General features: G+C 44.2%; 2 protein-coding genes across 11 annotated transcripts; one reads left to right on the top strand and one right to left on the bottom strand.

Annotated features, from left to right (window-relative positions):
• The first annotated feature begins 590 nt into the window (after positions 1-590).
• LOC124702353 (probable pre-mRNA-splicing factor ATP-dependent RNA helicase DEAH3) lies at positions 591-10,942 on the top strand. Of its 7 annotated transcripts, none has more exons than XR_007002427.1 (8): positions 591-887; positions 1,109-1,296; positions 1,460-2,544; positions 2,873-2,998; positions 3,088-3,326; positions 3,402-3,520; positions 3,602-3,795; positions 10,638-10,942. XR_007002427.1 is itself a non-coding variant. In XM_047234484.1 (8 exons), exons 1-8 carry the CDS (start codon positions 606-608, stop codon positions 10,532-10,534), a joined length of 2,160 nt encoding a protein of 719 aa, XP_047090440.1. In that variant the 5' UTR covers positions 591-605; the 3' UTR covers positions 10,535-10,942. The 7 variants fall into 7 exon arrangements, 6 of the variants coding, with proteins under 6 accessions (XP_047090440.1, XP_047090439.1, XP_047090438.1 ...); XM_047234484.1 differs by lacking the exons at positions 2,873-2,998; positions 3,088-3,326; positions 3,402-3,520; positions 3,602-3,795 and adding exons at positions 8,735-9,368; positions 9,686-9,811; positions 9,900-10,138; positions 10,214-10,332 and having other exon boundaries at positions 1,460-1,910; positions 10,414-10,942; XM_047234483.1 differs by lacking the exons at positions 2,873-2,998; positions 3,088-3,326; positions 3,402-3,520; positions 3,602-3,795 and adding exons at positions 8,777-9,368; positions 9,686-9,811; positions 9,900-10,138; positions 10,214-10,332 and having other exon boundaries at positions 1,460-1,952; positions 10,414-10,942.
• Positions 4,557-18,438, bottom strand: LOC124702354 (protein REDUCED WALL ACETYLATION 1-like). Of its 4 annotated transcripts, XM_047234492.1 has the most exons (16): positions 18,314-18,438; positions 17,299-17,352; positions 8,666-8,703; positions 8,260-8,394; positions 8,113-8,169; positions 7,960-8,032; positions 7,055-7,213; positions 6,620-6,769; positions 6,293-6,548; positions 6,087-6,202; positions 5,851-5,937; positions 5,678-5,766; positions 5,529-5,591; positions 5,369-5,425; positions 5,154-5,250; positions 4,557-5,069 (listed from the first exon to the last, which is right to left on the bottom strand). In XM_047234492.1, the coding sequence occupies exons 1-16, from the start codon at positions 18,383-18,385 to the stop codon at positions 4,914-4,916; spliced, it is 1,659 nt and encodes a 552-aa protein (XP_047090448.1). In that variant the 5' UTR covers positions 18,386-18,438; the 3' UTR covers positions 4,557-4,913. The 4 variants fall into 4 exon arrangements, with proteins under 4 accessions (XP_047090448.1, XP_047090446.1, XP_047090445.1 ...); XM_047234490.1 differs by lacking the exon at positions 8,666-8,703 and having other exon boundaries at positions 8,260-8,397; positions 17,261-17,352; XM_047234489.1 differs by lacking the exons at positions 4,557-5,069; positions 5,154-5,250; positions 5,369-5,425; ... (9 more) ...; positions 8,260-8,394; positions 8,666-8,703 and adding exons at positions 13,152-13,652; positions 13,737-13,833; positions 13,952-14,008; ... (8 more) ...; positions 16,708-16,764; positions 16,855-16,992 and having other exon boundaries at positions 17,261-17,352.
• Positions 18,439-19,913: the final 1,475 nt, after the last annotated feature.

Below are 19,913 nucleotides of genomic sequence, written 5' to 3'. Positions count from 1 at the left end.
GATCAGAACCCCAGGCAACCGGTGGAGCAGAACGAACGCCCGGAGACAGAGGGGAAAACTGAGGGCGAAGGCGGGAGCACGCGCAGACGGGAACGGGAACCCCACCGGCGAGGGACGACGGCGGAACAGAGAACCCTAGTCACCTAGGTCTAAAACCCTAGTCGCCAGAGCGCTAGGTGTCTAAAACCCTGCAGTGGCCAGTTAATCCGCCATGAATCTATTCTAAGTTTCTAACACGCACGGATCAAACGAGTTGCGCTGGAGATGACCTAAATCTAACCGACTATTTAGTGCGTCAAAAACGAAATGGCAGCCGGATACGGAGTTTCGCACGTTGATGAAAACCGAACGCGATTGGTACTGCAGGCCACAAAAAGCGCCTTCCAGGGCGGTAGACGAAAACCACGACAGCCCGCTACCACCCGAACGGAGCCCAATCTCGCAGGCCACACGCCGACTCGAGCGAGCCGAGCATCGCAATTCCCAAATCCCAAAATATAAAATCCGGCGACTCTTCCAGAACCGGGAGCTAGGGTTTCGCCTCCCCCCACCCCGGCCCTCTCTCCCGCTCCGCCCGCCCGCACGCGACCTCCCTCGCCGCCGCCATGGGGACGGAGCGGAAGCGCAAGGTCAGCCTCTTCGACGTGGTCGACCAGACCTCCGTGTCCGCCAAGCTCGGCCGCGCCGGAATCAACGGCGCCGCCGCCGCCGCCAATCCCTCCATCAACCCGTGGAACGGGCGGCCCTATTCCGCGCGCTACTTTGAGATCCTCGAGAAGCGCCGCACGCTCCCCGTGTGGCAGCAGAAGGACGACTTCCTACGCGTCCTCCGCGACAACCAGACCCTCATCCTCGTCGGAGAAACCGGGAGTGGCAAGACCACTCAGGTATCATACCTGCACCTCCACCCGATACGGCACCTTCCCATGTATATTCTCTCTCTAGGTTATTATTATGGATTGGAAATTGAATAGTTAGGAGGTGCTCTAGAGGCTAAATACCTGGGGTCATTGGCAAATAGGTCATATTTTCTATCTATGTGGGGGCAGAGGAGGTAATGATTTGGTCGTTGTGAGGTCGGTTGCCTGATTTGTTCTGTGTGGAACAGATTCCCCAATTCGTGCTCGAGGCCGAAGGTCTGAGCACCCGCTCCATGGTGGCCTGCACGCAGCCGCGGAGGGTCGCGGCAATGTCGGTCTCCCGGCGCGTCGCGGAGGAGATGGACGTCACAATCGGGGAGGAAGTAGGTTACAGCATCCGGTTCGAAGACTGCAGCAGCAACAAAACCGTTCTCAAGTAAGATTTTTTTTCCCGGTTCCCTGTATTTCATGGAATTAACATCTATCAGCTGCACACCATCCCCTTTGCCGATTGATATATGGAGCGTATGTTTCCTTTGCTTTTCTAGGTATTCTGACGATCTAATCATGTTGTGTTGAACACTATTGCTTCCTATCAGATATTTGACAGATGGTATGCTTCTGAGGGAAGCAATGGCAGACCCGCTCTTAGAGAGGTACAAGGTGATTGTGCTCGATGAGGCTCACGAGCGCACGTTGGCAACGGACGTTCTCTTTGGGCTTCTCAAGGAGGTTCTAAAGAACAGGCCTGACTTGAAGCTCGTTGTTATGAGTGCTACCCTTGAGGCAGAGAAATTTCAGGGTTATTTTAGTAGTGCACCATTGATGAAGGTTCCCGGTAGGCTTCACCCGGTCGAGATCTTCTATACGCAAGAGCCAGAAAGGGACTATCTGGAAGCTGCTATCAGGACTGTTGTGCAGATACATATGTGTGAACCTGCTGGTGATATCCTTGTGTTCCTTACTGGCGAAGAGGAGATTGAGGATGCCTGTCGGAAAATTAACAAGGAAGTTAATAACATGGGGGATCAGGTTGGCCCTGTTAAAGTCGTACCGTTGTACTCTACTCTACCCCCTGCAATGCAGCAGAAGATTTTTGACGCTGCTCCACCTCCATTGAGAGAGGGAGGCCCTGCTGGAAGGAAAATTGTTGTGTCAACAAACATTGCTGAGACATCCTTGACCATCGATGGTATAGTGTATGTTATAGATCCAGGGTTTTCCAAACAGAAGGTTTACAATCCGAGGATAAGGGTGGAGTCCCTTCTGGTGTCCCCAATTTCCAAGGCAAGTGCGCATCAGAGAGCTGGTCGTGCCGGTAGAACACAGCCTGGGAAGTGCTTCAGGTTGTACACAGAGAAGAGTTTTAGCGGTGATTTACAGGAGCAGACCTACCCAGAAATTCTTCGGTCAAACCTGGCAAATACAGTTCTGACACTGAAGAAGCTTGGAATTGACGATTTAGTGCATTTTGACTTCATGGATCCTCCTGCACCAGAAACTCTAATGAGGGCCTTAGAAGTTCTCAACTACTTGGGAGCACTCGATGATGAAGGCAACCTGACACCTCTAGGTGAAATGATGAGTGAATTCCCTTTGGACCCCCAGATGTCAAAGATGCTTGTCATCAGTCCAAAGTACAACTGTTCAAATGAGATCCTCTCGATATCTGCCATGCTCTCAGGTATGTCAAACATGCCATTTCTACAGCTACGTTATCATGTTTTCATATATTGCATCTTGTGTGCGCATGGTTCCTATTTCAGCATGCAGACTAGTCACTAGTGCATGCATAGTTGCAATGTTTTCTTGTGTTTATATATATTGTGCGTTATCATCAGCAACTGTCATGCACTTGGCTTCTTGAGCTATTGATCAAAATGATCATACAGTTTAGGCTGATGCAGATAGTTGCTGTATGTCGAGTTAATCTGACAAAGCAAATGATGACGTCTCGCCTCTTTGCATCTGCTGACCAACCGTGGGCTTTGCTGTTATTACCATATGTCTAGTACCCAATTGCTTTCTCCGGCCTAGGGAGGCACAGAAGGCTGCTGATGAGGCTAAGGCTCGATTTGGGCACATTGATGGGGATCATCTGACACTTCTGAATGTGTACCATGCATACAAGCAGAACAGTGAGTCAATAACAATGCTTCATTCTGTCTACACTCCTTCTGACACCTAGTTTATTTGGGAACTAAGAGACTTTTCTGTTATAATGCAGATGAGGATCCTACATGGTGTTACGAGAATTTTGTCAATGCCCGAGCGATGAAGTCTGCTGATAATGTTAGGCAACAGCTTGTTCGCATCATGACCAGATTCAACCTCAAGATGTGCAGTACAGACTTCAACAGCCGCGAGTACTATGTCAATATCAGGAAAGCAATGCTTTCAGGGTACTTTATGCAGGTTGCTCATCTTGAGCGAACTGGGCATTACTTGACTGTGAAGGATAATCAGGTTTGTATTCTGATCTCGCTCTCTTTTCTGCATGGAGTGTTGCACTGCAGTTTTTCACCCTTCTCTGCTTTGCAGGTTGTCCATCTTCATCCCTCGAATTGCATGGACCACAAGCCGGAGTGGGTCATCTACAATGAATATGTTTTGACCACAAGGAATTTCATCCGCACAGTCACCGATATCCGTGGAGAATGGTAAGTCCTTTTCTGACAAAACCTTGTTCACTTGTGAAGATTTGGTACAAAATATTGATGTTTATTGTATTTCGTGCGCAGGCTGGTTGATATAGCTCCACAGTATTATGATCTGACCAATTTCCCATCATGTGAGGCGAAACGTGTCCTTGAGAGGCTACATAACAAGCGTGAGAGGGAAAGAGCTGCCAACAGAAGCTGAATTTGCCGATTTCTCCTGCCCCCAGTAAGCTTTGGGCAATCTGATATGCAGTCGGCCTCCACCATGTATCAAGATATCTTCCATGTCGTAAATTTTCAGTATCGTGGATGGTGAAATCACAATGTACAACATATATCGAATGCGCCCTCTGCTACTGCATTACGGCTTGAAAGTAGTGGCCTTAATTATATGTTTGTTTTTCCTTCCTTTTAGAAGGTGTAGGTTGCCTTGTAGGTTAATTGTGTACCTGTCTCCATACTTTGGCGAATCAAACATTATTGTCTTCCTTCGAATTTTGCATCACTGTCTGTGTCATAGTTGTAATTTCGTTGGTGGCTGTCTTTGGACTAGCCGTGTTGAGTTCGTAGAATCAATATAGCCTTATGAGGCCCCCTCTGTAGAGCTGCAATCGGTTTCATATGAAGAATCATATTTATGATTTAACAATCAAGACTTGTACTTATGAGCCCTTGTTTGGTTCTTTGGGAGATACTCCCCCTCGCCCAGGCCCCCAGAATGGTGGGTTCTTATGCCAGGGCAAAGTTGTAGGAGACGGTAGAAATTACAGAGACAACCCTGCTGGCAAGGTCCGAAGTGGATTCCTCGGGTAGGATTGGGGATTTCAGGGCGGCAGAATCGCTCAACCCTTTTCTCCACGTTAGACAGCACCATAACATAATCGGTGGACATACTCACGAGTATGGCGCTAGAGATGACGGTGTTCCTGGCAATTTGCAAGCTCTAGAGATAACGCTGCTCACGTTTCTAGATCCCATAGAGATGACAAATACAACGACATATTTACGCAATTGTGGTAGTCACAACATCCCTGGAAAGAAAAGCAGCACTCTGCAGATTCTTATAACTGTTCTGTCTATTTCAAGTGTTCATTGTTCAACAACAACAAAATTTCTGACTCTGGCAGCCCAAGTGCTCACTCACACTCACAGTATGCATTTTAGCGGCTATACAGGCATATACCTACTTTTATCATATTCCCACTTGGGGCATATTGTATATTTTACACTCTTCAAGATTATATCTTGTCCATCTGACACCTTCAGCTCAAGGCAGTATATGCACCGTGCATCATGCTTTGCCTGTTTACACCGATCTCACCAACGATCAAACTAGGTCTTCTGATACCCTAAAACACAAACTAGAACCAACAAAGAATAGAGGCTAGATCTGCTAGTATCCTGCTATGCCAACTAGAACAAACGATACAGAGTAGAGTGCAACTGAAATGGCAACTCCTGTGGCAAAATTGTACGAGAGGCGCTTGTTGTCACGAGGTACAAATGCTATCTTCAAAGTATTGGTCAGTTCGAAGAGCCTATGGGAGACCTGCGGAAACACGTGGTGGCATAAGCAAGTTGCTGTGCGGAATGAACTCTTCAATGCCATACATGGGGAAGAAGATATACATACCGCAACATATATAGCAGTAGTGAGCATGAAGTTGAGCAGTGCGTAATCTGGGACTATTGCCAATAGCCACTTGGGTTGCCCATTGGGTACCTTTGATCTTTGGGAGTCATCAAAGCAAACAAGATAATTTTCAGTCATTTATGATCTGAAGGAAATTATCCACGGCCACAAATGGCAGAGCCTAGAAAGGAGGATGGAAACTGCATATGGTTTACCTGAGCCAGATATGGAACTGGGATATATATGTTTCTAGCGTAATCTTTCCAAGCCAGCTAGAGAAAAAAAATAAACAAGCACATTAGATACATATTCATCGAGCATTAGCACAGAATCTAGTCATAACAATAGAATCTGTTCTGTTAAAACAAAACTTACGCAAATAGCGTTAGAGAGCACGCCCGAAATTCTTGAGTGAAGTTCCGTAGGCAGATGTAGACACTTTTGATGGCAACAAACACCGATCAATCAAATTTTTGCAGTATACAGATGGATTTACACTTGATACAAAAAGGAACGATACATACGTTATGGGGATCCAGGATGTGTAGGGATGGTATTTATTGTAGGTAATCTTGTCCAGCTTGTAGATGTACTCATACCACAAATATCCAGCCTGTGGTCACCATACAGCCAGCTGATCGTATCAAAAAAACATGTCTACATAACATACTATTTACTGCAGATGTTCGAAAATTACCGTTAAAGAAACTGTAACAATAGAGGCCTTGATAGAGAGTTTCGTTCTTGTTTCAGCTTCTTCGAGCTTTTCCATCCACTTCTCAACCTACAGTATAGATGATATTTTATTGATGTCAAACACTTACCGCACACACTTTTGAACAATTCTGACAATGATTCAAACTATCTCTGAATCTAAAAGAAACATATCAGTTATGCCAGCATAGTACATAAAACAAGTGATACAGAACATACAGTTGGATGGTAATAAGCATATATCATCCCCACAATCCATATGTAGCGATCCAGTCCAGATCGGAATTGCCACTCATGCAACCTGGGGAGATCTGGTTTAGAAGGATCATTGTAACCTGCGCACGCAAATAACATTTTCAAGTTTAACTGAAGGAATTTTTGTATAGAATAGCAAAATCACTAACTGCATCCAAGGAAACACTGACCTAGAAGAAAAGTCAGTGGGCTCCATACTATCTCAAAGACACCTGGGATTTCCCATACCAAGATAACAACCAAGAAGCACGCAACAAATTTCATAGCAATCACTGATCTAATCTCATTATATTTGTTCAGAATCCCAATAGCACCATACACCATGAGGGTGAAAAGGGTGTGCATAGGGCAAATATAATACAGTGTATAATCATTGTTTAGGACAATGCAACAGAATGCCACAAAGAAATTGAGGCGCCACATCATCTGTTGAAGGTGCAACTCTGTTAGTAAAGGTCTGCAGATAAAAAGCAACACTTGGACTAGTTAAAATGTACCTGAGCAAATCGTCCAAGACTGAAATCCTTCCGCACATAATAATAGGAGAAGTTACCAAACCCAGTCATCCAGACATATGCAGCAATAAACACACGAATTGCATTGTAGATCTCTTTAGCATTGAAGTAGTGGTACATCAAGAATAGCACCTGGAAATCACACAAAGCAATGCTGAAAACTATGCTCTGCTAGAAGAGAAATCAAAACCTTGTTCACTACAAATGGATGTTCTATTGCTCTTGGACTCTTGGTTAACCAACTCATTTACAACTATCTGAGATTCATAAATGAAGGTGAAGAAAGTAAAGCAAGTAAGCAGTGCAAGACGACAGTTATGAATAGTCAATCTTTCTCGTTACATAAATGTCATGCATGATTGACAGCTAGTAGAACAAAAAACGACAAAGATGACAAAGGAAGACGGTGGAAAATACCTGCATCCAACCCTTCCATTCTTCAGTCTGATGCCTGTTCAAATACAGTACAGATTTTCCTGTGAATGTTGACTTATCTTGGTGGACCTTGAAGGAAGTAATAGCTGCTACGATAATAAGAAGAAAGTAGAGGAAAAGGAAGAGGTCTCGGCTGTAATTCTGTAGATACAGGATACCGACAAAAGAAAAGAAATAGTTAGCCAATTGAGAATTAACATATTAGGCACACACTTTCTCTGCCGCTTCTAGTATTTTGCATTAATCTGAATAAGCCAGCGAAGCTGGCATGCTCTAAAGAACCTGAATTATACCAATACATTACATAGGGACCACAACAATTTAGCTTTAAATTCTACAAATAAAATGTTAGAGCCAGCAAGCATAGATATCTGAAAGCTATTTACACTAGATAATAATTTCACATTTTTTTTGTATGGTTAATAATTTCATATGATTATACAGTGGGCCTCTTTGGTTCACAGGATTCCGGAAACAAATGAATAAGAAAAACACAAGAATAGGATAGGAATGAATGTGCAAAACAGATGATTGAAATACATAGAAATTTAATGCAGCTGCGTGTTTGGTTCACATGGATACGAAAAACACAAGAATCCTAATGAACAGTCAAGTCACAGTAAAACCACCTGAAAAGGTAGGATGATATTATGCCACTAAAGACACCGGTCTCCTAAGTCGTGTGTAGGAATCCTAAAAGGAGATCAAGTGGATCGTTCGATTCATACCTTTTTCCTTTAAAAATGGTATCAAACGAAATTTTTATCCATTTTTTATTCGCCCCATTCCTTTTAACCAAACGAATGATAGTGCCACCAGTGGAAAATTTCCTATTCCTGTACTTTCCCTATAGACCAAAGAGTATGTAAGTTCCAGCATAGTAGTACCTTTTCAGACTCTCCGAACAGATTTGTACGATCACATATGTAAAAGTAAAGCAGATGGCCTGCAAGCTCGGATCTGATAGAAGAATGGCAAACCAGTCAGCACAATAATGTAACCCAACAAGTATGGAAGAATACATAATGCAAGTGGATTACGTTGCCCTCAGTGTCAATCGATGCTCCAGAAGAAGTGACTGGTCCATAAAGAAAAGCCTGTGGAATCAATTAAGTCAGTACCTCTGAATCTTGACATCTTAAACTATCATTGAACATGTCACCGAGAAACTATATTTCCTGAACAACCTGAGCATCTGTGATGCGAAAGAAGCATAAACTGGCTTTGGACTTGCTACTTGGCCACCTTCCTCCAATAACATTGCTTGATCCTCTCCTTTGTTTGAGCTATTAGCCAGGTCTGATAAATTGATATCCGAGTGTCTACTGACCAAGATAAGGAAAAATAAATTCCAGTAAGAGTCTTTCTAGACAGCCATTACGACGATAGCATTATACTAGTAGTGTTTCATTCAAAGCAACATGCATTTCAACATGAAAAAACATAATACTGAACCCCTCGCAAAAGTTGGATATATTGAGGTATGGACATGTGGTTTTTGCAGCATGAGCAGAAATTCCTGCTCAGGGACAACATTCAAAAGAGAAGCTACGACTTAGCAGCATTCTCATGTTCAAGATAGCATTTACTCACGTCTTAAGAGAAGCAGCATCCTTCCTGTGATAGAGAATCTCAGCATTATCCATACCTCTTTTGCGAGGGGTACCGTTGTACTCTACTCTACCCCCTGCAATGCAGCAGAAGATTTTTGACGCTGCTCCACCTCCATTGAGAGAGGGAGGCCCTGCTGGAAGGAAAATTGTTGTGTCCACAAACATTGCTGAGACATCCTTGACCATCGATGCTATAGTGTATGTTATAGATCCAGGGTTTTCCAAACAGAAGGTTTACAATCCGAGGATAAGGGTGGAGTCCCTTCTGGTGTCCCCAATTTCCAAGGCAAGTGCGCATCAGAGAGCTGATCGTGCCGGTAGAACGCAGCCTGGGAAGTGCTTCAGGTTGTACACAGAGAAGAGTTTTAGCGGTGATTTACAGGAGCAGACCTACCCAGAAATTCTTCGGTCAAACCTGGCAAATACAGTTCTGACACTGAAGAAGCTTGGAATTGACGATTTAGTGCATTTTGACTTCATGGATCCTCCTGCACCAGAAACTCTAATGAGGGCCTTAGAAGTTCTCAACTACTTGGGAGCACTCGATGATGAAGGCAACCTGACACCTCTAGGTGAAATGATGAGTGAGTTCCCCTTGGACCCCCAGATGTCAAAGATGCTTGTCATCAGTCCAAAGTACAACTGTTCAAATGAGATCCTCTCGGTATCTGCCATGCTCTCAGGTATGTCAACAATTCCTCGCCCCAAATTTCATTTCTACAGCTACGTTATCATGTTTTCATATATTGCATCTTGTGTGCACATGGTTCCAGTTCCAACACAGAGACAGTGCATGCATAGTTGCAATGTTTTCTTGTGTTTATATTGTGCGTTATCATCAGCAACTGTCAGGCACTTGGCTTCTTGAGCTATTGATCGAAATGATCATACAGTTTAGGCTGATGCAGATAGTTGCTGTATGACAAAGCAAATGATGACGTCTCGCCTCTTTGCATCTGCTGACCAACCGTGGGCTTTGCTGTTATTACCATATGTCTAGTACCCAATTGCTTTCTCCGGCCTAGGGAGGCACAAAAGGCTGCTGATGAGGCGAAGGCTCGATTTGGGCACATTGATGGGGATCATCTGACACTTCTGAATGTGTACCATGCATACAAGCAGAACAGTGAGTCAATGACCATGCTTCATTCTGTCTACACTCCTTCTGACACCTAGTTTATTTGGGAACTAATGACTTTTCTGTTATAATGCAGATGAGGATCCTACATGGTGTTACGAGAATTTTGTCAATGCCCGAGCGATGAAGTCTGCTGATAATGTTAGACAACAGCTTGTTCGTATCATGACCAGATTCAACCTCAAGATGTGCAGTACAGACTTCAACAGCCGCGAGTACTATGTCAATATCAGGAAAGCAATGCTTTCAGGGTACTTTATGCAGGTTGCTCATCTTGAGCGAACTGGGCATTACTTGACTGTTAAGGATAATCAGGTTTGTATTCTGATCTCCCTCTCTTTTCTGCATATGGGAGTGTTTTGCAGCTTTTCACCCTTCTCTGCTTTGCAGGTTGTCCATCTTCATCCCTCGAATTGCATGGACCACAAGCCGGAGTGGGTCATCTACAATGAATATGTTTTGACCACAAGGAATTTCATCCGCACAGTCACCGATATCCGTGGAGAATGGTAAGCCCTTTTCTGACAAAACCTTGTTCACTCTTGAAGATTTGGTACAAAATATTGATGTTTATTCTACTTTGTGTGCAGGCTGGTCGATATAGCTCCACAGTATTATGATCTGACCAATTTCCCATCATGTGAGGCGAAGCGTGTCCTCGAGAGGCTACATAACAAGCGCGAGAGGGAAAGAGCTGCCAACAGAAGTTGAATTTGATGATTTCTTGTGGTTGCTTGTCGTTGGGATCTGGGCAGAGCCCCCAGTAAGCTTTGGGCAATCACTGATATGCAGTTGGCCTCCACCATGTATCAAGATATCTTCCATGTCGTAAATTTTCAGTATCGTGGATGGTGAAATCACAATGTACAACATATGTCGAATGTGCCCTCTGCTACTGCATTACGGCTTGAAAGTAGTGGCCTTAATTATATGTTTGTTTTTCCTTCCTTTTAGAAGGTGTAGGTTGCCTTGTAGGTTAATTGTGTACCTGTCTCCATACTTTGATGAATCAAACATTATTGTCTTCCTTTGAATTTTGCATCATTGTCTGTCATAGTTGTAATTTCGTTGGTGGCTGTCTTTGGACTAGCCTTGGTGTTGAGTCTGTACAACTTGTTACTCCTTGTCCAGGCCCATGAAGGAAAGCTAAAACATGGATTTGCTTTATCGGATGCTCAGGAAAGAAACCATGGATGTAATTTTTTTTTACGCACGTCACACCGGAATTTGTGGAGTGAGAAAACCACGGGTGGGAGTAGGGCTATTCGCTGGCTGACGTTTGACAGGAAGAAGCTTACAAGCAGAATGGTTGGTTCCAATGGGAGGGGCAAAGTTGTAGGAGAGGGTAATTTTTTTACAGAGACGACGCCCCCGGCGTGGTTGGAAGTGAAGCAAAGGTTCCTGTGAGTCGCAACGCGTGAGAAACAGGGAATTGGTTGCTCGGTACGATTCTTCCAGGGGATTTCGGGGCGGCCAGAATCGCTCCACCCTTTTCTCCACATTAGACAGCACCCTAACATAATCGGTGGACATACTCATGGAGTATGGCTCTAGAGATGTCAGTGGTCCTGGCAATTTGCAAGCTCTAGAGATGGCGCAGCTCACGTTTCTCGCCTCCAGAAAGATAGACCCAGATTTTAAGGCCTGAAAGTGAACTGATAGACAAATACGACGACATATTTATGCAACTGTGGTAGTCAGTAGTCACAACATCCCTGGAAGAGAAAATTGCATATACCAGTAACTCTTAGGGCAAGTTTTGCACAAACCAGTGACTCAAATCTCTTTTTGCACAAACCAGCGACTCTAGACGCGATTCATTGCAACGAGCTGTTAATAATCCAATTACAGAGTTTAACAGCATATCTAACAACAGAGGCCCACTATGAGGTGACCTGGTTGCCAACTTGGAGAGGGATCTCTCGGGCTGGTACATGGACGACCGAACCTGAACCAGCTTCTCCCCTAAGTGTTGTCGACGTAAATTGGATCATAAAATTAATCGGTTGAGTCGCCCGTGGACATGAAAACGGTCATTTTTTTACTGCGCGACTGTATGCGTGTGGGTGTGCCTCTAGCCACGCTACGTATATTATTTTTCCTACATTTTTTCATTTAACTGAAAAGCATAATTTACATACGAAATAAACGAAAAAAACAAGAAGGAACAAGGCCCCTAGACTACTTGTCGCCCCTCGGGGCGGTTGACGGCCCGGCCCTGCTGTTGTCTCCCTCCTTCATCAACTTCTCTACCGCGCGCCACTCCATCCGCCGTGCGGTCCAGTAGCCGATGCCGCAGCGCCTCGTTGGCGTCATCCTTGTCATTCTTAAGTATCTCGAAGCACGCGGCTAAGGCCCTCTGCTCCGCCGCCTTCTCCTCCGGGTCAAGCCCGCTCCAGTCAAAGTCGGCGTCGTCGTCCGACGACGCCTATGCGGCTGCCGCCTCCCTGCGGTGTTGCTGCTCCGCGCCGCATTAACGTCCGTTTGCGTCGGGCCGTTGGAGATGCCCTAAAGGAAAACGAGAAAGAAAACTGACCGTTTCCCTTCCAATCCAGGAAGTGGCGGGGCCCCGATGCGACCACCGGGGACAACGTGGCGGTGGAAGAAGGCTTGAGATGGCACTGGTCCACGTAGTAGAGTTGGGCTAGGAGTTCCTTATCTCCTTCCAATCTTTCCGCGTAGTGAAGGAGGTTCGAGTCTCTGTGATGCTAAGGGATTTGCTTGGTGTTCCGGGCTCCGCAACAATGGTATGCATGTGGGGGCGGTAGCACAAGTGAACTTCAGAGTCTTACATCTCAGGGTGAAAACCCAAGGTCTGACCTTAACTGGTTGTGCCTGGTAATAACCTTGTTGGAGGCATTATTTTGAGAGTGGGGATTATCTTCAGGGCGAAGAGGAGGGAGGGGGAGGGAAGGGCTAGGGGAGGCTATGGTTTGGGGTCCTCCAGTATCGCTCCACGAAGGGGGAAAAAGCGTGACTTCAAGCCTAATTTAATTTCCTTTTAGGGTGACCTGCATTATGTATATTTTTGGTGGTGTTTCTTCGAGTACACGGCAGCACAGGTGAATTTTTTTCTCCTTTCTAGTATCATCGTTTGGCATTCTGGAGCAAATCAATCGTCTTCGATGAGGGGGCTGGCACACGCCCAGGGCACGTCCAAGCCACGGTGGCTGCTAGGTACGCTGCTAAACTGTGCAATATGATCATTATCAGCTCCATGCAACCAATTACATCAACAGTCGCTGGTCTGTGCAAAAGGAGATTCAAGTCGTTGGTTTGTGCAAAACTTGCCCCAACAGTTACTGGTATATGCAATTTTCTCTCCCTGGAAAGAAAAGCAGCACTCTGCAGATTCTTATAACTATTTTGCTATTTCAAGTGTTCAACAACAACAAAATTTCCGACTCCGGCAGCCCAAGTGCTCACTCACAGTATGCATTTTAGAGGCTATACAGGTATATACCTACTTTTATCATATTCCCACTTGGGGCATATTGTATATTTTACACTCTTCAAGATTAAATCTTGTCCATCTGACACCTTCAGCTCAAGGCAGTATATGCACCGTGCATCATGCTTTGCATGTTTACATTGATCTCACCGACAATCAAACTAGGTATTCTGATACCCTAAAACACAAACTAGAACCAACAAAGAATAGAGGCTAGATATGCTAGTATCCTGCTATGCCAACTAGAACAAACGATACAGAGTAGAGCGCAACTGAAATGGCAACTCCTGTGGCAAAATTGTACGAGAGGCGCTTGTTGTCACGAGGTACAAATGCTATCTTCAAAGTATTAGTCAGTTCGAAGAGCCTATGGGAGACCTGCGGAAACACCTGATAGTATAAGCAAGTTGCTGTGCGGAATGAACTCTTCAATGCCATACATGGGGAAGAAGATATACATACCGCCACATATATAGCAGTAGTGAGCATGAAGTTGAGCAGTGGGTAATCTGGGACTATTGCCAATAGCCACTTGGGTTGCCCATTGGGTACCTTCGATCTTTGGGAGTCGTCAAAGCAAACAAGATAATTTTCAGTCATTTATAATCTGAAGGAAATTATCCAGTGCCACAAATGCCACAGCCTAGAAAGGAGGATGGAAACTGCATATGGTTTACCTGAGCCAGATATGGAACTGGGATATGTATGTTTCTAGCGTGATCTTTCCAAGCCAGCTAGAGAGAAAAAATAAACAAGCAAATTAGATACATATTCATCGAGCATTAGCACAGAATCTAGTCATAACAATAGAATCTGTTCTGTCAAAACAAAACTTACGCAAATAACGTTAGAGAGCACGCCCGAAATTCTTGAGTGAAGTTCCGTAGGCAGATGTAGACACTTCAGATCGCAACAAACACCGATCAATCAAAATTTTGCAGTATACAGATGGATTTACACTTGATACAAACAGGAACGATACATACGTTATGGGGATCCAGGATGTGTAGGGATGGTATTTATTGTAGGTAATCTTGTCCAGCTTGTAGATGTACTCATACCACAAATACCCAGCCTGTGATCACCATACAACCAGCTGATCGTATCGAAAAAACATGTCTACATAACATACTATTTATTGCAGATGTTTGAAAATTACCGTTAAAGAAACTGTAACAATAGAGGCCTTGATAGAGAGTTTCGTTTTTGTTTCAGCTTCTTCGAGCTTTTCCATCCACTTCTCAACCTACAGTATAGATGATATTTTATTGATGTCACACACTTTTTGCACACACTTCTGAACAATTCTGACAATGATTCAAACTATCTCTGAATCTAAAAGAAACATATCAGTTATGCCAGCATACTTCATAAAACAAGTGATACAGAACATACAGTTGGATGGTAATAAGCATATATCATCCCCACAATCCATATGTAGCGATCCAGTCCAGATCGGAATTGCCACTCATGCAACCTTGGGAGATCTGGTTTAGAAGGATCATTGTAACCTGCGCACGCGAAAAACATTGTCAAGTTTAATTGAAGGATTTTTTTTTTATAGAATAGCAAAATCAGTAACTGCAACCAAGGAAACACTGACCTAAAAGAAAAGTCAGTGGGCTCCAGACTATTTCAAAGACACCTGGGATTTCCCATACCAAGATAACAACCAAGAAGCACGCAACAAATTTCATAGCAATCACTGATCTAATCTCATTGTATTTGTTTAGAATCCCAATAGCACCATACACCATGAGGGTGAAAAGGGTGTGCATAGGGCAAATATAATACAGTGTATAATCATTGTTTAGGACAATGCAACAGAATGCCACAAAGAAATTGAGGCGCCACATCATCTGTTGAAGGTGCAACTGTGTTAGCAAAGGTCTGCAGATAAAAAGCAACACTGGGACTAGTTAAAATGTACCTGAGCAAATCGTCCAAGACTGAAATCCTTCCGCACATAATAATAGGAGAAGTTACCAAACCCAGTCATCCAGACATATGCAGCAATAAACACACGAATCGCATTGTAGATCTCTTTAGCATTGAAGTAGTGGTACATCAAGAATAGCACCTGGATATCAGACAAAGCAATGCTGAAACTATGCTCTGCTAGAAGAGAAATCAAAACCTCGTTCACTACAAATGGACGTTCTATTGCTCTTGGACTCTTGGTTAATCAACTCATTTACAACTTTCTGAGATTTATAAATGAAGGTGAAGAAAGTAAAGCAAGTAAGCAGTGCAAGATGACAGTTATGAATAGTCAAACTTTCTCGTTACATAAATGTCATGCATGATTGACAGCTAGTAGAACAAAAAGTGAGAAAGATGAAAAAAGGAAGACGGACTATGGAAAATACCTGCATCCAACCCTTCCATTCTTCAGTCTGATGCCTGTTCAAATACAGTACACATTTTCCTGTGAATGTTGACTTATCTTGGTGGACCTTGAAGGAAGTAAAAGCTGCTACGATAATAAGAAGAAAGTAGAGGAAAAGGAAGAGGTCTCGGCTGTAATTCTGTAGATACAGGATACCGACAAAAGAAAAGAAATAGTTAGCCAATTGAGAATTAACATATTAGGCATGCATTTTCTATGCAGCTTCCAGTATTTTGCATTAATCTGAATAAGCGAGCAAAGCTGGCATGCTCTAAAGAATCTGAATTATACCAAAACATTACATAGGGACCACAACAATTTAGCTTAAAATTCTACAATTTACAATGTTATAGAGTCAGCAAGCATAGATATCTGAAAGCTATTTACACTAGATAATAATTTCATATGATTATACATGGTTCAACTGGTGTCTAAATGTGGGTATACAATGGGTCTCTTTGGTTCACAGGATTCCGGAAACAAATGAATAAGAAAAACACAAGAATAGGATAGGAATGAATGTGCAAAACAGATGATTGGAATACATAGAAATTTTATGCAGCTGCGTGTTTGGCTCACATGGATAGGAAAAACACAAGAATCCTAATGAACAGTCAAGTCACAGTCAAACCACCTGAAAAGGTAGGATGTTATTATGCCACTAAAGACACCGGTCTCCTAAATCGTGTGTAGGAATCCTAAAAGGAGATCAAGTGGATCGTTCGATTCCTACCTTTTTCCTTTAAAATGGTATCAAACGATTTTTTTATCCATTTTTCATTTTCCCCATAAATTTTAACCAAACGAATGATAGTGCCACCAGTGGAAAATTTCATATTCCTGTAATTTCCCTATGGACCAAAGAGTATGTAAGTTTCAGCATAGTAGTACCTTTTCAGACTCTCCGAACAGATTTGTACGATCACATATGTAAAAGTAAAGCAGATGGCCTGCAAGCTCGGATCTGAAAGAAGAATGGCAAACGAGTCAGCGCAATACTTTAACCGGACAAGTATGGAAGAATACATAATGCAAGTGGATTACGTTGCCCTCAGTGTCAATCGATGCTCCAGAAGAAGTGACTGGTCCATAAAGAAAAGCCTGTGGAACCAATTAAGTCAGTGCCTTTGAATCTTGATATCTTAAACTATCATTGAACATGTCATCGAGAAATTATAATTCGTGAACAACCTGAGCATCTGTGATGCGAAAGAAGCATAAACTGGCTTTGGACTTGCTACTTGGCCACCTTCCTCCAATAACATTGCTTGATCCTCTCCTTTGTTTGAGCTATTAGCCAGGTCAGATAAATTGATATCCGAGTGTCTACTGACCAAGATAAAGAAAAATAAATTCCAGTAAGAGTCTTTCTAGAAAGCCATTACGACGATAGCATTATACTAGTACTGTTTATTCAAAGCAACATGCATTTAAACATGAAAAAACATAATACTCAACCCCTCGCAGAAGTTGGATACATTTGAGCTATGGGCATGTGGTTCTTGCAGCATGAGCAGAAATTTCTGCTCAGGGACAACATTCAAAAGAGAAGCTACCACTTAGCAGCATTCTCATGATCAAAATAGCATTTACTCACGTCTTAAGAGAAGCAGCATCCTTCCTGTGATGGAGAATCTCAGCATACACCCAGGCTGCAAGAACCCAAAGAAAGCCCAGAAAAGCAGAAACCTGAGATGAAGTAGAAAGCAAGTTCTGTCAGTTTGAGGTCCCCAAAAGAAACAAATCCTTATCCTAGTAGTATCCACAGTAAATAATTTCGAGGAAGTTACAAGCATATTTCTTAATGCGCTGTTTAAACTTCACCCGCTGTGCTCTTGCAATCCACAATGCTCTGCAGTTTTGCATGCTAGCTAATTGTCCCATTGAACCTCACACCGATTACCAAACTCAGGGAACGATCATGAATGCTAAAACAAGCAAATCACTCACTCCAATTCCAATAGGTTGAGTGACGAAACCTACAAAGCGTGCTGCCAACTCTCACTGCATCAGCAGTCTTACTAGCACATATTCTTCAAAAATACAACAGAGGAGTGCACACTGCCAAATATTAACATCTTATGTCTCCAGATCTACATACTACATTAACTGTGGAATCTCCAACACTTAAACCCTAAGCCCTCATCCACGATTGCTCTACCGAGACCCGAATGAAATTTCCGACCTAGAATTGGCGCTACCATTCCAAACACAGCAGAAATCCGGGTATGGAAACTACTGATCCTTTCCCCCAAAAAATTAAGCGCAGTTTTCAACCCTGAACTAGGTTAAACGATTCCCCTCCAATCAGAATACCACCAAATCCTAAGACGTACCCATGCATTGACAATAGTAACTAAGCAAGCTCGAGCGCGACAGAAGCAACCATTTGACGACTGATCAACCCCCGAATCGCTCAAACAATAGAAAAGCAGCGCCGAATCCCGTACGAAAATCCACGCGCGTGCCATCTCCAGCGCTTCCTGGTTGGCAACCACTTGAACACAAAACGCATCCTGCGCTGCTCGCCCATCCCAGCAAGCAGCACCCCATCCCCGCGCGGACTACAGGAAGCACCCTGAGGAGGAATCTGCAGGGGGCAGCAATGCCGCGCTGCGGCGGCGGATCGAGGGGGCGAATTAGGGCTGACCTGGCCGGGCGTGAAGGGGGTGGAGGCCTCCATGGCGAGCCCACCGCCCGCGGACGCGACCGTCTCCGCCATTTCTACAGCATCCGCCGGCCCGAGCTTCCGCGCTGGGATCCAAACGGGAATCGGGGAACGGGAAACGGGTTTGCGTTCAGAGCGGAAGGCTTCCTTCTCCTCCGGTTTAAAGCGGCCGGCGAGGCACACGTGGTACGAGCCTCGCGGAGACTGCCATGTGGGGCCGTCCACCAAGCGACGTGCTGCGCGACCCACAGTCGGTGCGATCTGCGAGTGACGGGGTAATTGAAAGCGGGGTCGGGGTTAGGTGGATTTAGGTGAGAAACATTTTCTCGTCCTTCCTTTTCGAGTAGTACTAGAAAATCAACTTCACAGGGCTCTAGTACTGTATTATCTTTCTGAGATATATTTTTCTTAATCGCAAAAAAGAAATATGATCTTTTTATAAATCTAGTTTAACTTTTTAATTTATATTTAAAACGAAGGTAGTACGGCATTTTAAAAGTACACACACATACATTTAATTAAATTATGGCCATGGCTTTCGAGGGGTTCCACAGTCGAACTCTGCTATCCGATCCTACTGGTTTTGCTGAAGATTTTCCGGGCTCTGCTAGTTGACCAGTGAGTGGATTTGATCAACAACTCGGGGCCGACATTTGATAATCCAGCAGTTTGCCCAACGTAGAAAATTGACTTGCCAAGGTATTACTCCCCGCCGGCTGAAACGCAATTCGCCAAGTCGTACGAGAATTTGGAAGTCATCGCTCAACTCCCCGCCGGGCTCGATAGGCCTGGTTACTTCGGCCGCGCTTTCGTGTGGGCATCTTCCTTCCTCTTAGGGCATCTCCAGCCGGGTGATGCAAAACGTTCGTAGTGTCCGTTCTGACGCAAACGTGGACCAAATATGTGCCAGGAATGCGTCTCTGCGGACGCGTCCGCGCGTCCGTTTGTGTCCGGTTGGGCTGCATGCAGCCCTCTCTCTCCTCATTTAATCACGCATGCGCTTATTCCTAGCCACACAAACAGAATCTTTCCCTCTCTCTCCTCTCTAATCACGCATGCGGTCAAATAAATGCGTCTCTACCGCTGGAGAAGGGGCAGACGCATGCGGACATGCGGACGTTTTTTTTGTCCGTGTCCGACGCAAACGGACATAAATATGCGTCGCCCCGCTGGAGATGCTCTTATGCCATAGCATTGATTCTCCTAGAGCCAATACCTTATTGGATCACTAAAGATGTGATGAGGTCTTAAGCCTCGATTTGTGGTCCGATCTCACGAATTGACCAAAAACAAGAGGGGGAGAGAGATGAACACGAAGAACACGGCGAAGAACATGATAAACGCACGCAAAACACAGGCCAACCCAATACAATTTCGGTTTACTCCTGATAGCGCGAACCACTATCCCGATAGAATCTCTCAAGGGAAAGACACGAGGTTGAATCCCCAAGAGAAAGACCGGTATACTATCGATATAGTCACACGAGTGAAAGAACGAGGTAGAATCACAAGTATGAAAGACCAGTCATATAAGTAGTGCCTTGATACAATAGATTTGGTACTCTAAGGAGGGGGTTTCCCT

Source organism: Lolium rigidum, chromosome 3 (assembly GCF_022539505.1).
Source record: "Lolium rigidum isolate FL_2022 chromosome 3, APGP_CSIRO_Lrig_0.1, whole genome shotgun sequence".
NCBI lineage: Eukaryota > Viridiplantae > Streptophyta > Magnoliopsida > Poales > Poaceae > Lolium > Lolium rigidum.
Note: the sequence above shows the minus strand (reverse complement) of the source record. Positions and strands in the feature narration are given on the sequence as shown.

Excerpts from the sequence above, each read along its gene's own strand:
- LOC124702353 (XM_047234484.1), top strand. The coding sequence starts at position 606 with ATGGGGACGGAGCGGAAGCGCAAGGTCAGCCTCTTCGACGTGGTCGAC. Across the intron at positions 888-1,108 it reads GGAGTGGCAAGACCACTCAG|ATTCCCCAATTCGTGCTCGA; the intron begins GTATCATACCTG and ends TGTGTGGAACAG. Across the intron at positions 1,297-1,459 it reads AGCAACAAAACCGTTCTCAA|ATATTTGACAGATGGTATGC; the intron begins GTAAGATTTTTT and ends GCTTCCTATCAG.
- LOC124702354 (XM_047234490.1), bottom strand. The coding sequence starts at position 18,385 with ATGGCGGAGACGGTCGCGTCCGCGGGCGGTGGGCTCGCCATGGAGGCC. Across the intron at positions 17,353-18,313 it reads CCCCCTTCACGCCCGGCCAG|GTTTCTGCTTTTCTGGGCTT; the intron begins GTCAGCCCTAAT and ends ACTTCATCTCAG. Across the intron at positions 5,070-5,153 it reads CTACTGCTATATATGTTGCG|GTCTCCCATAGGCTCTTCGA; the intron begins GTATGTATATCT and ends GTGTTTCCGCAG.